Source organism: Sus scrofa, chromosome 6 (genome assembly GCF_000003025.6).
Source record: "Sus scrofa isolate TJ Tabasco breed Duroc chromosome 6, Sscrofa11.1, whole genome shotgun sequence".
Taxonomy (NCBI): Eukaryota; Metazoa; Chordata; class Mammalia; order Artiodactyla; family Suidae; genus Sus; species Sus scrofa.
Window position 1 is genome coordinate 4,433,473 of NC_010448.4, and position 14,817 is coordinate 4,448,289.

At 54.6% G+C, this 14,817-nt stretch overlaps 1 protein-coding gene and 1 long non-coding RNA gene across 3 annotated transcripts; one reads left to right on the top strand and one right to left on the bottom strand.

Annotated features, from left to right (window-relative positions):
* Positions 4,325-10,596, bottom strand: ADAD2 (adenosine deaminase domain containing 2). Of its 2 annotated transcripts, XM_013988486.2 has the most exons (11): positions 10,117-10,596; positions 9,864-10,007; positions 6,712-6,852; positions 6,362-6,409; positions 6,151-6,276; positions 5,921-6,071; positions 5,677-5,844; positions 5,372-5,601; positions 5,030-5,273; positions 4,656-4,776; positions 4,325-4,573 (listed from the first exon to the last, which is right to left on the bottom strand). In XM_013988486.2, exons 1-11 carry the CDS (start codon positions 10,331-10,333, stop codon positions 4,469-4,471), a joined length of 1,695 nt encoding a protein of 564 aa, XP_013843940.1. In that variant the 5' UTR covers positions 10,334-10,596; the 3' UTR covers positions 4,325-4,468. The 2 variants fall into 2 exon arrangements, with proteins under 2 accessions (XP_013843940.1, XP_020949393.1); XM_021093734.1 differs by lacking the exon at positions 6,712-6,852.
* On the top strand, positions 4,783-11,597 carry LOC102165143. Its single transcript, XR_001303606.2, has 2 exons — positions 4,783-4,904; positions 10,983-11,597. It is a non-coding gene; the product is annotated as an uncharacterized LOC102165143 (long non-coding RNA).

Here is a 14,817-nt window from a genome sequence, read left to right on the forward strand (position 1 = left end):
ATAGGCTCAGAACCACCCAAACCGCATGGCTGAGAAGGGGAGGGCAAAGGTTTCCCGGAGGAAAGCCAGGACACTGTTCCAAAAGAGAAGAGATAGGCATTGGGCAGCAAGCAAGTGCATCTGTCAGCACCATCACAGCAGCAACAGGGTGTTGCTGGCTGCGTGTCCCTTCCTGTCTCACCACTTCACAAACGTCCCTTGATCCCTGCAGCCACATTCTGAGGAAGGTACTATTATCCCCATTTTACAGATGAAGAAACTGAGGCACAAGAAGGTCAGGTGAATATCCCAAGGTCATCCAACTGTCCATGGTGGATTCAGGATTCACACCCAGCCTGTCTAGCTCCAGACTCTGCTCTTAACCTGCTTCCTCCTGCCTTCCTGAAGCCCCCATAACATATACATATATCCCCAAGTGGGCTATTTGGGGTTCTATCTTTCACTACAAAAATGATGTGAAGATTTAATTCTCTCTGTAAGATAGAATTCCAAAGCTGGGAAAAAAGTTTTTAAGAGAAACCTATCCAGATGTCCATCGATGGATGTATGGATAAACAAACATGCCCTATCTATACAATGGAATATTATTCAGCCATGAAAATGAATGAAGTATTAATACAAGATACAGCGTTGGATGAACCTCCAGATTACTATATTCAGGGAAAGAAGCCAGTCACAAAAGGTCACATATCATAAGATTCCATGTACATGAACTACCCAGAATAAGTAAATCCACAGACAGAGAGCAGATTAGTCATTGCCAATGCTGGAAGGTGGCTGGGGGGAGGGGAGTGATTGCTAATAGGTGTGGCGTTTCTTTTGGGGGTGCTGCAAAGTTTGCAGAATTAGTGGTAATGGCTGTACAACTCCAAGAATATACTAAAAACTATGGGATTGTACACTTTTTTTTTTTTTTTGGTCTTTTGAGGGCCACACCCATGGCATATGGAGGTTGCCAGGCTAGGGGGTTTAATCGGAGCTGTTGTCGCCAGCCCACGCCAGAGCCACAGATCTGAGCCGCATCTGTGAACTATGCTGCAGCTTGTGGCAACACTGGATCTTTAACCCGATGAATGAAGCCAGGGATTGAACCTGCGTCCTCATGGAACAACGCCAGGTCCTTAAATCACTGAGCCACAATGGGAACTCTGGATTATGCACCTTTAAAGGGTGAATTTGGGCGTTCCTCAGTGAGTTAAGGACCCGGCATTGTCACTGCTGTGGCAGTGTTGGGTGAGCATGTTTGATGGGGCGGACCCCCAGCAGGGTATGGGGAGAAATAGGCAATGGGCTGACCTCCGGGAGCTGGGAGCAGCCAGGCCTGACGACAGCCACCAGCCTGGGCTGCCAACCGCACTCAGCACCCTTCCCAGTCCGTCCCACAATGACCCTGCCGGCCACGTGTTTGGGAGCAACTCTCATCGGCCAGGCAGGGAAGCCGAGCCTGAAGCCACCGCCTCGACCTCCTGGGTCCACACACAGCACTGGAGACCACACCCAGGCAGGGGGATCCTGGTGCCAGGGCCACCCAAGGCCCCGGGCAGACCCCCAGATCCCCGAGCTGCAGGGAAGGGGAGAGGGGCAGGGTGTGCCAAGGCATTATTTGAGGTGTGCCCTGTGGGGTTACATCACCTCCCCACTGCAATATGCTGTTGTTGGCAAAACATCGCCCAGACGGACGGGGCCAAGAAGACATTCACAGGTTCTCCGTTTCAGAAGCAGCCTCATCATCAGCCTGCACTAATAAATACGCTGAGTCAAAGGGGCTGATCGAATCCCGTGTAACGAGGATTGTCCTGGGAGGGAGGGGTGGGCCGGGCAGATGTACACAACGTGGGGGCAATTCTTACTTACTTGGCAGAACACAGCAGCGTTAATGTCATTTTGAATCCCTTGTTTACCACTGACGATGTGATTAATGATGAGCAAATGACTCATTGCATAAAACTGCAGTTGGCGATGGCTGGTGTATTTCGTGATCCGGGTGGAGGCACCATCGCAGGACAAAAAGTAAATCAATTTAAATTATCTCCAGGGGAAAACAACGTGTAATAAATGTGCTCATTAATAGGCTCGGGGGTTTTAAAAATTCCTCTCTCTGAAAAAAAAAAAAACGACCATGAGAAATCATTATTGCAAAGTCGGCCTGAGAAGTTTGTTTTCTCCTTTTAAATAACAACACCTCATGATAAATAACCTAGCTGTTTTTTCTCGTTAAGCAAACGATCCCTGCTTAACAGGCTTTTGAGGGCCTCCTACCTGGTTCAAGCGGCCCGTCTTCTCTCTGCACATGCGCCCTCCTGAGCCCCTGGCCTGCCTCTGGCAGCTCCTCCAGTGCCCCCCGCTTTCCTCTCCCACCCTCCCCAGCCCACCGGCCTGCAGCTCTTTCTCTCCACGGCAAAGAAAGGCTGCTTCTCCCACCCCCGCGGCCTTCAGGAAAGAGCAGAGGAGAGATGGTGAAAGCCAGGAGGAGCCCTGGGAACCACACTCTACCCTCCAGCTCTCACTTGATAAAGAGGTCGGGGTTTTGTCCAAGGCCACGGAACCGCAGCTCCAGCGACAGCCCAGGCAGCGAGTGCCACGGAGGGGCTTGTAAGTCAGGACCCCTGGACTGGGATCGCAGCTTCGCCCCGACCCCGTGTGCTCTTCTGGAAGTTACCCAGCTTCCGCTTGAAAGTTTCCTCACCTGTAAAATGGGGCAGCAGTAGCATCTCCTGTGCTCAGTGGTGGGAGACTTAAATGGGATGGTGTCTGCAAAGCCTCGGGTGCAGGGCCTGCGGGAGCCTCTGGCCTCTCAGCTGTTCCTCGGCACCCCCTCCTCCCGCTGGAAAGGGAGAGGGCGCCCGTGTGGGCAGCGGACAGGCTTAGAGAGAGTGCCGGCCCTCAGCGCACCTGGCCTTCTGGTTATTTCTCAGGATGAGTTGACCCAAGTCCGCTGAAGTTAAGTGGCGGCCTAGGCCGCATACACCTGGGGGTGGGGCTGGGGGCTGGCGTGGTTCTCCACCACCCCTGAGGTCTGCACGTCCCGAGAGCCCTGCTCCAAGTCTTGCTCCAGCACAGACTTCCAAGCTGACTGTGCTCCTGCTTAGTGGCCTCTGCCCAGGCCGGCAGATGCGTGCATGGCTGTGTGTGTGTGCGTACATGCGAGTGTGGCGTGTACAGCATCTTCCCTCCCCACCCAAGGTCCTCGGACAGCCTGACATTCCCTGCAGACTCAGTGCAGCCCCTCGGAGAAGGAAGGAGGGGACCACCCACCCAGGGGGCACGTGGGCTCAGGCAGCCGCAGCCTCACCTGGTGGAACAGCAGGGGCGGCACAGAGAAAGCCTGGGACCAGTCCTTGTGACTCGGAGGTGAGCTTCCCAGGGGAGCCCCCACCAGCAGAAACCCAGAGGGCCACTTGTCCAGGGCCCCCCTACTGCTGTCCCATGATGCCACAGAGGCCCCACTCCCAAGCCCGTGGGCTGGAGGAGGAGAGCTGGGGTCCAGGCAGGTGGATGCGCCCTGGGGCTAAGAACAGCTGGGACTCGCCAGGCAGAGTAAATTGGGCCTGGCTCCACTGTGACTCGTCAAGGAGAAAGCTCATGGCAGATGCTGAGCTCTGCTGAATAAAAAGGTGACCGGTTCAATCACTCCTGGGGTCAAGGAGACCTCCCCAGTTACACATGCGTAGTGAGACTCCTAGGAGTCAGAAAGGGAGGGGGCGCCAGGCCATAATAAGTCCTGATATCGTCCCAGCATCCTTTGCTCTGGGATTCATCTTTGCTAAAAGATGTACACACATAACGGGGAGGGTCCTGCGTCCAGTCAGGTGTGAAAATATAACAGGATAATTGGCCAAAGGTTAACAAAGACCCAGAAGACCCGTCCTGCATAAATGATTAAATCACCTCCTCACTCTGGGACGCCCGCGCACACTGCTCTTTAGGGCGTGTGTTGCTGCTTTGCTTCTGACTTAAATAAACTCCTCCTCTGTGTGCTCACCCCCATGCACTGCGACTCTAACCTTAACTTTATACCTGTTTTCACCAGCTTTGCCTCCTTGAAACATTCTTGATTTTAACGTGGGCAAGAACCAGGGCAACTTGGCTTTTGCTCTCTAGCTGGTCTCAGGCTAGGATTCCTGGTTTTTCATCCAGGCTGCCCGGGTTCAACTCCTGAGCAGAGAAGATCTCGCTCCAAGCCGTCACTGACTGCTGTCTCTCCAAGGCCGGGGCGACACTGCAGTGATTCTGTGAGGGGGACTCCAGTCCTGGCCGCCATGGGGGTCTCTCTTTTCACAGAGGAGCTCCAGGCTACCCCACAAAAGCCGACCACACACGGAAACACCAGAAAGAGCTTCTTTATTCCAGGCCCAACATGCCGCAGCCCCACCCCTCCTGCCAGCGCATTCCTATCCTCCGCCCCCACAGCAGCTTCCTCCAGCAGAGACCCCCTCGGCCCAGGCACCTCGGCCCCCAGAAGTCTGTTTCAGTTTCTGAACTTGCCCACCAATGGTTTTGAGGGCCAAGCCCCCAGGCCCTGCTGGTCCAGGAGGAGAGACAGCTGCCGGCGAGCCTCCTGGTAGGGCCCGGCCTAGGTGGGAGACGAGACGGTGGAGAGAGGGTGCCTGCTGGGGGTGCAGGAGAAAGAGGACTGGGGGAGGGCAGGGGCTGACCTTGGCTGCCTCGTAGGTCTTCAAGGCCAGGAGGTGGGGCCTCCCGAGAGCCCGGGCAGCCTGGCGGAAAGCCCAGAGAAAGGCAGCCTTGCAGAGGCGGGAGGGAGGCCTGGGAGCAGCCCTGAGATGGAGAGAGAAGCCACAAGGTGAGAGGAGAGCCAGCAGGGGCTAAACCACTACGCCTGCTCCACGGCCTCACACCTCCACATGCGACAACCTTAGGGGGCCACGGACTGAGTCACAAAGCTGGTAAGAAGCTGTGCAGGGGTTAGAATGCAAGCTGGTGACGAGATGCACCCTCTTTCCTCCCAGGCAAGGGGACGGGGACCCCTCATCCCCAGGCCCCTCTCTGGCCCAGCCCAGGCTCTACTCACTCAGCCTTCACACGCCCAGTGGCCACGTCCACCACCTCGACATCAGGGTCCCCCAGGCTCCAGTTGAGGCTCAGGCCGTGGCAGGTGTTGGAGTTGGGGTCAGAGGGAGCCACCGAGGGCCCCGTGAACAGGTGCAGTGTGGTCCGGGTGTAGGGAGGAGGCAGACACGGTCCCAAGACCTTGTCTAGGCTGGGCCGGCCGTGGATGGCCCTGCTCACAGACGGGGGGTCATGGCAGGGGTCGGCTGTTGGGGCAGAAGGCACAGGACGAAGTCTGAGTCTCCGCCACCCTCGTCCCACCCCACAGCCCACCTCCGGCCCTCATGCCCTTGAGGGGGCTCACCCAGGACCAGGCTGGTGGCGTAGAGCGGGGGCAGGAAGTGCGCCAGCAGGGCGCCACCGAGCCCCAGCACAACCCAGCGGGCCAGCTTGTCACTGGCCGAGAGGCAGCTCACGTGGGTGTCCCGGAGCGCAGGGGCCACGTAGCACACGGGCTTCAGCTCCCCCCGGACATGGGCCTGCAGGCGGGCCGGGGGGCTGTGGCGGAGGCTGCCCTCCGAGGACAGCGGGAGGCTGTGGACCGCAGAACGGGGTCAGGGCTGCTCTCCCGACCGCACGGCCCTGCCCAGCCCCGTGCCCCCCACGTACTAGATGTCGTGGGCGGCTCCCTTAGGGGTGCTGCTGACGAACAGGTGCAGGAAGATCCGGGGCTTGAGGGCGAAGGGGGGCCCGGGCCCCGGCTGGGGGGCCAGCACCGACCGCTCCTGGCCCTTGGGGCCCCCCTGCGTGGCCAGCAGGAGCTGCCGGAACAGGAACCTGGGGGAGGGTGGAGCAGCAGCTGGGGGGCCCGTCCTGCTCGGGCCCCAGCAGAGGGTCCCCCACCGCCCCTCACCTCAGCAGTGCCCGGCGGGCCACCACGAGCCCATGGCAGTCATGGAGCTGCCGGCCCGAGAAGTCCAGGCGCCCCGCACAGCTGCTGTCACCGGTGCCCAGTGCCACCAGCTGGTAGATCTCCTTGACGTGGCCCCTGGCACCAGGGACCTCTGCGGGAAAGGGGCAGAGACAGTGGCCTGAGACCAGAGGCCCCGGGGCCTCCTGAGGCCAGGGCAGGGCAAGCCCTACCTCGCTCCAGGATGACGGCAGCCACAGTCCCCTTGCAGGCTCGGTACGGCGAGCTGGCGTCCACCAGGCGGTCAAAGCCGGCGCTGACTACGGCCGCGCAGCGTTGCTCATGAGTCAGGATGTTCTCTGCCCGGGACGGAGAGGGCGGCGGTGGGGGCCCCAGGCCGCGCCCCCTCCCATGCCAGGGTCGGGTCCACAGGGGTCCACCTACCTACGCTGAGAGGGGTGAGGGGAGGCTGGCCAGGGGTCGTCGTGGGCTCTGCAGGAGAGACAAGGGGTGGGCTGCTGTGGGTGCCGGGGTTCTGCCCTCATCCTCCGTTCTTCAACAAGTCCCACCCACAAGCGGGGTGTGTGGGGGGGTCATCTTCCAGAACCAGAAGTACCTGGGCTGCCCCTCTAGCAGTCCCCACCCCCAGGGTGGGTGGCTTCAAGGGATGTTAGGGGAGGGGTCATTGCCTATCACCCCCCACCGGCTCCCTGCAGGCTGGGTCCTGGTGCCCAGCTCTGCAGCAGCTCGGCCCTACCCACACACGCGCTGCCCCAGGTTACCTGCCCCTGTACCTGGGTTCTCTAGCCGCTGCTGGATGTACTGGAGGGCAGAGAGCGCCGCCTGCTGCTTGGCCTCCAGCTTACTATTGGCAGTGCCCGCAGGGCAGACCACCCCATCCAGCTCCACGCGCACAGAGAAGGGGAGGCAGGGGTCTGAGGAAGGAGGGGCTGAGAAGTAGTGCCTTGCATCTCACCCTCGGCGTGGGACCTTTCTAGAAGGGCCGAGACACCTGCCCCACCTGAGCCTCCTGACGCCTGCCAGGGAGGACGGCCAGAATGAGAGGGAGACAGGCCTGCTCCCTCCTGTCCCCGGCCAGCGTGGGCCTCGGTGTGCACACCGAGGTCAGGCAGTGTGCCCAGGCTGTGCCAAGGTCCAGATCCAGGGCTACACTTTCACGGGATAAACGTCCTGACTCCCTCCGAGCACACCGCTCTGTTTCCCTTCTACGTGTGCCAGACACCAAACACTATCGTTTCAGGTGTCATGACAGAGACGAAAATCCGAGAACTGAGATACCTGGACAAAGGGCATACGTTTACTTCAGTTCATGGCACTTGCTGGTAACGGCCACTCAACTGTTTCCCAAAAGGATTGTCCTTTTGGAGGAGAACCCGTGTTTCAGACCCCTCCCTGGCACCAAGAGTCATCTACTTTTTTTTTGGCTACACAGCATGTGGACGTTTCCAGGCCAGGGATCGAACCAGTGCCTCAGCAGTGCCCCAAGCCAGAGCAGGAACAATGCCAGATCCTTAACTGGTAGGCCACCAAGGAACTCCAAGATTCACCTACTTTAAAAGGGCACCAAGAATGCCAACTTCCTTCTGATGCCAGAGAAAGGCTGGCATCAGGCATGCACCATATGGCAGCCAGCGTGGCAACAATCACACGTGACAACAACCATCAAAAGATTCAAGAACCCCAGGGTGACAGTTCTGGGAAGCAGGACAGTCACACCATCTAGAGATGTCCCCCCTCAGATGACCGGTTACGCACCAAGGGGGAAGTGAGGACACCTGCAGATGCCACCCTAGTCAGGCCAACCCAGCTGACAGCCCAGTGGCTGGACACACAGCTCACAGGCCTCCTGGTGGGAGGCAGGGACAGGACACGGGGTTGCCACAGGGGCTCCTGCTGATAACCCATAACCCAAACCCAACCTGGAGGAGATAGGCAAAGCCAGGTGGAGAGGCTCTCTACAGAACAACTGGCCCTCACTCTTCAAAAACATCAACATCCCGAAGACGGAGGCAGGCCGAGGAATTGTTTCAGATGAAAGGAGATTAAAGAGGCATGAGTTGGAGCTCCCATTGTGGCCCAGCAGAAACGAATCCGACGAGGAACCATGAGGTTGCTGGTTTGATCCCTGGCCTTGCTCAGTGGGTTAAGAACCAAGCGTTGCTGTGAGCTGTGCTGTAGGTCACAGACGCAGCTCGGATCTGGTGTTGCTGTGGCTGCGGTGTAGGCCGGCAGTCATAGCTCCTATCCAACCCTAACTTGGGCCCCTCCATATGCTATGGGTGTGGCCCTAAAAAGCAAAAAAAAAAAAAAAAGAAGAGGTGTGTGAGCTAATAGCTCATGCTAGGTTGGAGGAAAAAATGGCAATTATTGTGACTAGTGGCAAGCTTTGAAAGTGAGGGATAATTAGGTGAGGGTAGTATGTCAATAGTGAATTTCTAGATTTCCATCCTTCTACCGCAATCATATAAGATAATGTCCTTGTTCTTGGGAAGTGTTTGAGAGCTCAGTAAACCTTCAGATGGTTCAAAACTAACGTGGATATTTATACACAATGGGATAGAACACACAGAGAGACCTGTGAATGTGGCACCTGTGACCTCGAGAATCTGGGTGAAGAGTTTACGGCAGTTCTTTTACCCTATGCTTTGGTATTTTACCAAAATAAAAAATGAGAATGACTAAAAAACATGCCTATCCACGTAGACAGTGGAAAGGGGACCCTGGGCAGCAGGGAGGGCAATACCGCCCAGTGGCTCAGCTCAGGCTCTGAAACCAGACCTCCCGTTCACGGCCACAGCCCCTCTGGCCTCAGTCTCCCCATCTGTAAAGGCGTGGTAAGGGCACTGGGCCTCCATCCCTTGAGGAGAAGCTGGGAGGACTCAGTGAGTTCGTGTGAAGGCCTTCCTTCACCTGGCCCATCACTCGTGCTGAACTGCTTTCCTTACATTCTGCATTAGTGATGCTCTGGCATTTGCGGATGTAAACCCAGAAGGGCTGACCCTCCCAGGGTAGCTAATTGCCAGAGAATTCCCGTTGCTATAGAAACCAACCAATCCAAAATGCACAACCCAACCAGCAAACTCTCACACAAGCCAACATTTCCCCCGGGGCCACGTACTGGGAAGCACCCCACAACCCCCAAACTTCCTCGGACTCTTGTCTTACTCAATCCTAAGCTTACTCAGCATACCTACCCTGTCTCAGCCTTTTCCCTCTCCCGTCCTACCTCCTGAGCTCCCTCACTGCTTTCCCACATGGCCCTGCATGGCCAGCTGCGCCTCCTGTTTCTAGGGATCTGTACCCACTTCTTCCTTCATCGTTCTCACGTGTGCTGTCTTGCCGTACTTGAGTAAAACAAATCCCAGGTAGATTTTTTTTTTTTTAACACATTACCTTTTCTTGAGCTGTTCAGTTGGCTCTTCCCAGGAAGTTTTAAAATGCTCCCAAAGCTTAAGGAATGAGTCTCCTGTTTCCTCCTTAGAAGCAGGGAAAGTGCTGGCCCACAGCTGAGAACCTGAATTCAGAACCTAGTGTATTGCTGTGTGTTGGGGATGGAGGAGTGGGTTGTAATGACTATCCCTCTAGGCAGTGTTACCCTTATCAAACTGTTGGATGGGGTGGGGGGACTGGTCCTCTCCATTGTTGCCATGGCAACTGTAACTGCAAGTAATTGGCCCTCCACAAGGCCTGCTGAGAGGCTGGGGGTTTGAGGCAGGTCCTCTAACCAACCCAAGCCCCGAGTTTCCGATGCGGTTTCACCTTACCGTGACCTGCCAGTTAGATGTCTAGTGTACCTGATGTTCCGAGCACCACGCTGTGCCCTGCAGGGCCTAGCTCGAGCCCTAGGCTCAGGCCCAGCTTACAGTCCGCCTGGCATTTGGGGTCAGTCCAGGGTGCGCTGCCGTCCCAACCCCCTGGGGCTCACCTGCTGTTTGGTCCTCTCGAAAGATCAGAGAGACGCCCAGACTCGCCGCGTACTCAGTAAGCAGGGTCACGGCCTGGCTGGGCGGCGGGTTTTTGAGCTGCAGGTCCAGCCGTCTGGCTGCCGTTGGGAAGTCCTCGGCGGGCCCTGCGGGACGGGACAGAGACCCTCGGGAACCTCCCCATCCGTCAGCCCGAGTCTTCCTGTGCCCGGCCTTCCCCCAGTTCCCCAACTCTGGCCCTAACCCCAGGCCCACCATCCCCCGCTGCCGCCGAGGCCTGGAGCTGCCCGCCTGGGCCTTGCTCATCGTCCTCTGAGTTGCGGGCGGGCCCGGCCTCCCAGGGGTCTTGACCCAGGCTGGCCGAGGGCCTCCAGGGACTGGGTCCCGGGTTCATCTTCAAAGACGCCGCCAGGCGGGGCTTCCTGCGGCCACCGTCGTCAGCGCCTGGGGCTGCACTGGCCTGGGAAGTCATAGCGGGAAACGAAGACCCGAGGGGACAGGGGGCACGTTCTGGCGCCACCCGCGCCCTTTTTCACGGGCGGGCAGGCTCCCGCGTGGGGAGCACGTGCCACAAGCCGGCAGATGAGGAGCTCCGCCTCCGGCCTCGCTGCTAGCCAATTGGAGCCCACAAAGCTGGGCCGACAGAGGGCCCAGCCAATGGGAAGGCCAGTCTCCCAGGTAGCTGGAGCCTGGAGGTGGACTGAGTGGCCACCTGGCCAACAACCTACTTCTCGGGTGGGGCTTTGGGCTCAAGGTTGGGGTCGGGGGGCTGGGCACTCCCATGAGCCTCTTCTCTACCCTTGAGCAGTGCTGAGGGGGCGAAGAGGCCAGGGGAAGGGTCAGGAGACCCCGGTCTAGCACCTCCCTCCTGCTCCTGCCTGGGAGCCTTCAAACCACACCCCATCCTACCAGCCCACCCTCCGCCGTTTAACTGAGCCTGGGGCGGGGGCGTCTTCATTCCATCAGTGAAGGTGTATTCAACTGTAGCAGCCCCGCAGAATCTTTAGGACCTACCTTTTAAAACTGTTCACCGCAGGCCTTCCTGAAGCCAACCGTAAGTGCTCTACGTGCGCTCTCATAAACATTAGTTTTTTCGTGCCCTGCCACCCCTTTTTTTTCAGAATGGATGTGGAGTTGCTCATTAAGAAGATCACAAGACCTCAATTCTTTAAGATGACGGACTAGGAACGAAGGAGACATAAACATAAAATGAGGTTGGGGAGGAAGACCATTTACGCTGGCCTGCTATGCTGCAACACAATTTTAATAGTCTTATAGGAGCCAGTGAGTGGGAAAACGACCAGTAACGCAGTTCACAGCCTGTAAGTTTTGTCACTGTTGTTGCTGCTGTCTACTCTGGGTGTGACAACGCTAACTGGAATTAGGGCAGAGTGGTTCCCTATTCCCACCCCCGGCACAGGAGAAGCAGTTGGGAGAACTGTTAGCATGTGACTTGGGAAGAACAGGGGCAGAGCGCAGGATAGATTCAATCTCCTAGATGTTTCAAAGACTGGCATCAGGAAAAACAGTTCTGTGTGTGTGTGTGTGTGCATGCGCGTGAGCAGTCCAGAGAGACTAGAGGGATGGCATAGCGGGTGTCCAGAAATGGAACGATGGCTACACAAATGAGACTTCACCCGCTTTGGCAAACCCAGAAATGTCACCAACAGGAAGTTGCATGAACACTTGGTGATATATTCAGACAATGGACTATTACTCAGTAATGAATTTTTTTTTAAAAAAAAGGAAACACAGCACAAAGGAACCTTTCCACAGAAAAGAAACTCATGGACGTGGAGAACAGACTTGTGGTTGCCAAGGGGGAGGGGGAGGGAGTGGGATGGACTGGGAACTTGGGGTTAATAGATGCAGACTATTGCCTTTGGAATGAATTAGCAAGGAGATCCTGCTGTGTAGCAGTGGGAACTATGTCTAGTCGCTTATGATGGAGCATGATAATGTGAGAAAAAAGAATGTGTATGTGTAACTGGGTCACCCTGCTGTACAGTAGAAAATTGGCAGAACACTGTAAACCAGCTATAAGGGAAAAAATAAAAATCATTATCTATACAAAAAAGGGAAACTATTGTTACATGCATAATCACATATGTCTGTTAAGTGAAAGAAACCAGACTGAAAATACTATCTTTCACATGATTCTATTTATATAAAGTTCTTGAGCTGGCAAAATTCATCTGTAGTGATGGCAGCAATATGGTTACTTCTTCAAGGAGGCATGGACTGGAAAGTGACCAGGGAATTTTCTGGAGTGATGGAATTGTCCTCTGTCCTGATTGGGGTGGTGGTTAGGTGTGTTCACATGCGTGTATAACTTGATGGGCGTCCACTTGAGACTTGTGCATTTTATTGCATGATAAGTATATATCAGTAACAAGAAGAAACCTTAACAGCTTATCTGTAGAAAGAAGGAAGGAAGAAACGCAACTGGCTTTGTGCAGAAGCTCGATGGATGTGATGTGGAACAGGGGTGTGGCTGGCAAAATAATTGTCCCCAGAGACGTTTACATCCTGATTAGCACAGCCTATGAATGTGGTATATCGTATGACAAGGGGGAACTATGGTTGCAGGGGGAATTAAGGTTTGTAATCAGCTGAATTTGAGAGGAAGATTAGCGTGGATTATCTGGGTGGGCCCAATGTAATCACAAGGGTCTTGAAACCAGAAAGAGACAGAAAAGTCAGAATCAAAGAGATGATATCATAAGAAAGACTCATCGGGCCATTGTGGCCTTTCAGGGTGGAAGGAGCCATGAGCTAAGCTATGCAGGCAGCTTGCAGAAGCTGGAAAAGGCAAACAAACAAACAAACAAACAAACAAAAAAACCAACAACAACAACAAAAAACTCTTCCCTCTGCCTCCGGAAAGGAACATGGCCCTACTAACACCTTGAATTTAGTGCATTGAGACTCTTTTCAGGCTTCTGACCTCTAGAATTATATGATATTGTGTTGTCTAAAGCCACTGAGTTTGTTGGAATTTGTTACAGCAGCAATAGGAAACTAATATATATGACCCTCAATTTTTGCAAGGGATACATACCCCGAAAATAATTTTAAAAAACCATGTAGCCCCTAATTTTTTAGTCATAAGTATAAGTAGTTACAAAAGTTGCAATTTCTGATTTATTATATATTGTAATCATCTTTCTGATAGAGTTTCACACAGACTGTAGAGATGCAGAGTAGCTAATCCTTTTTAGGGGAAACACTCTCCAAATGATTTTTTTCTTTTTAGGGCTGCACCTGTGGCATATGGACGTTCCCTGGCTAGGGGTTGAATCAGAGGTGCAGCTGCCAGCCTACACCACTGCCACAGCAATACTGGGTCTGAGATAGATCCGAAACCTATGCCTGAGCTTGCAAGAACAGCAGAAGCTTAACCAAGGAGCAATGCCAGGGATTGAACCCACTTCCTCATGGACACTGTGTCAGGTTCTTAAGCCACTGAACCACCATGGGAACTTTAATTTTTGCAACGGCCTCCTTGTTCGGCACTCATCTCCGGCCACACTCCCCTGAGGAGACGAAAGCTTGGAACCATCTGATTCCAAGCACTTCCCAGATAAAGTCTGTACAGATGGAAGCTGTGGACTTGGAAATTGATTATTTTTATTTTTTGTCTTTTTAGGGCTGCACCCACAGCATATGGAGGTTCCCAGCTAGAGGTCGAATCAAAGCTACAGCTGCCAGCCTATGCCACAACCACAGAAGCGTGGAATCTGAGCCATGTCTGTGACCTACACCAACAGCTCAAGGCAATGCCAGGTTCTTTTTTTTTGTCTTTTTGCCCTTTCTAGGGCCACTCCTGTGGCACATGGAGGTTCCCAGTCTAGGGGTCTAGTCAGAGTTGTAGCTGCCAAGCCTACGCCAGAGCCACAGCAACGCGGGATCCTAGCCGCGTCTGCAACCTACACCACAGCTCACAGCAACGCCGGATCCTTAACCCAGTGAGCAAGGCCAGGAATGGAACTCACGTACTCATGGATACTAGTCAGGTTCCTTAACCACTGAGCCATGACGCGAACTCTTGGAAGTTGATTCTTTAAATGAATGGTTCTCAAAGTGCGATGCCTGGACCAGCAGCATCAACATCTCTGGAAACTCATTAGATATGCACATTCTTTTTTTTTTTTTTTGTCTTTTGTCTTTTTGTCTTTTGTTGTTGTTATTGTTGTTGTTGTTGTTGCTATTTCTTGGGCCGCTCCCGCGGCATATGGAGGTTCCCAGGCTAGGGGTTGAATCGGAGCTGTAGCCACCGGCCTACGCCAGAGGCACAGCAACGCGGGATCCGAGCCGCGTCTGCAACCTACACCACAGCTCACGGCAACGCCGGATCGTTAACCCACTGAGCAAGGGCAGGGACTGAACCCGCAACCTCATGGTTCCTAGTCGGATTCGTTAACCACTGCGCCACGACGGGAACTCCTAGATATGCACATTCTTAGATCACATCCCAGACCTACTGAACCAGGAAACCCTGGGGGTGGGGCCCAGCAAACAGTTATAACAGGCTCTCAGGGGATTCTGGCACACACTCAGATTTGAAAACTCCCGGCCTGGATAATGGTAATATTTATGATTGACCAGTAGTTCTTAAAGGGTGTTCTCCCTACAAGCAAAATCGGCATCACCTGGCAACTTAGGAATACAATTTATCAGGCCCCAGACTCACAGAACCAGAAATTCTGTTTTAACACACGCTCCAGGTGATGCCAATGCTAGCTAGACTTTGAGAAACAATGCCTAAAGCTGTATTTGCCTGACCACTGGGAAAGCCTCATGCGCTCCCATGGGTACCAGAACCTCTACTTGTAAAGCCTATTTCATAGTATATAAGGACAATTAGGATTCCTGCTGACTAATGAAGTGCCTGGCTGACAGTAGGTGCTCAGTGTTTGTTGAGTGAATTAATACAACAATCCTGAAAAATGGGAA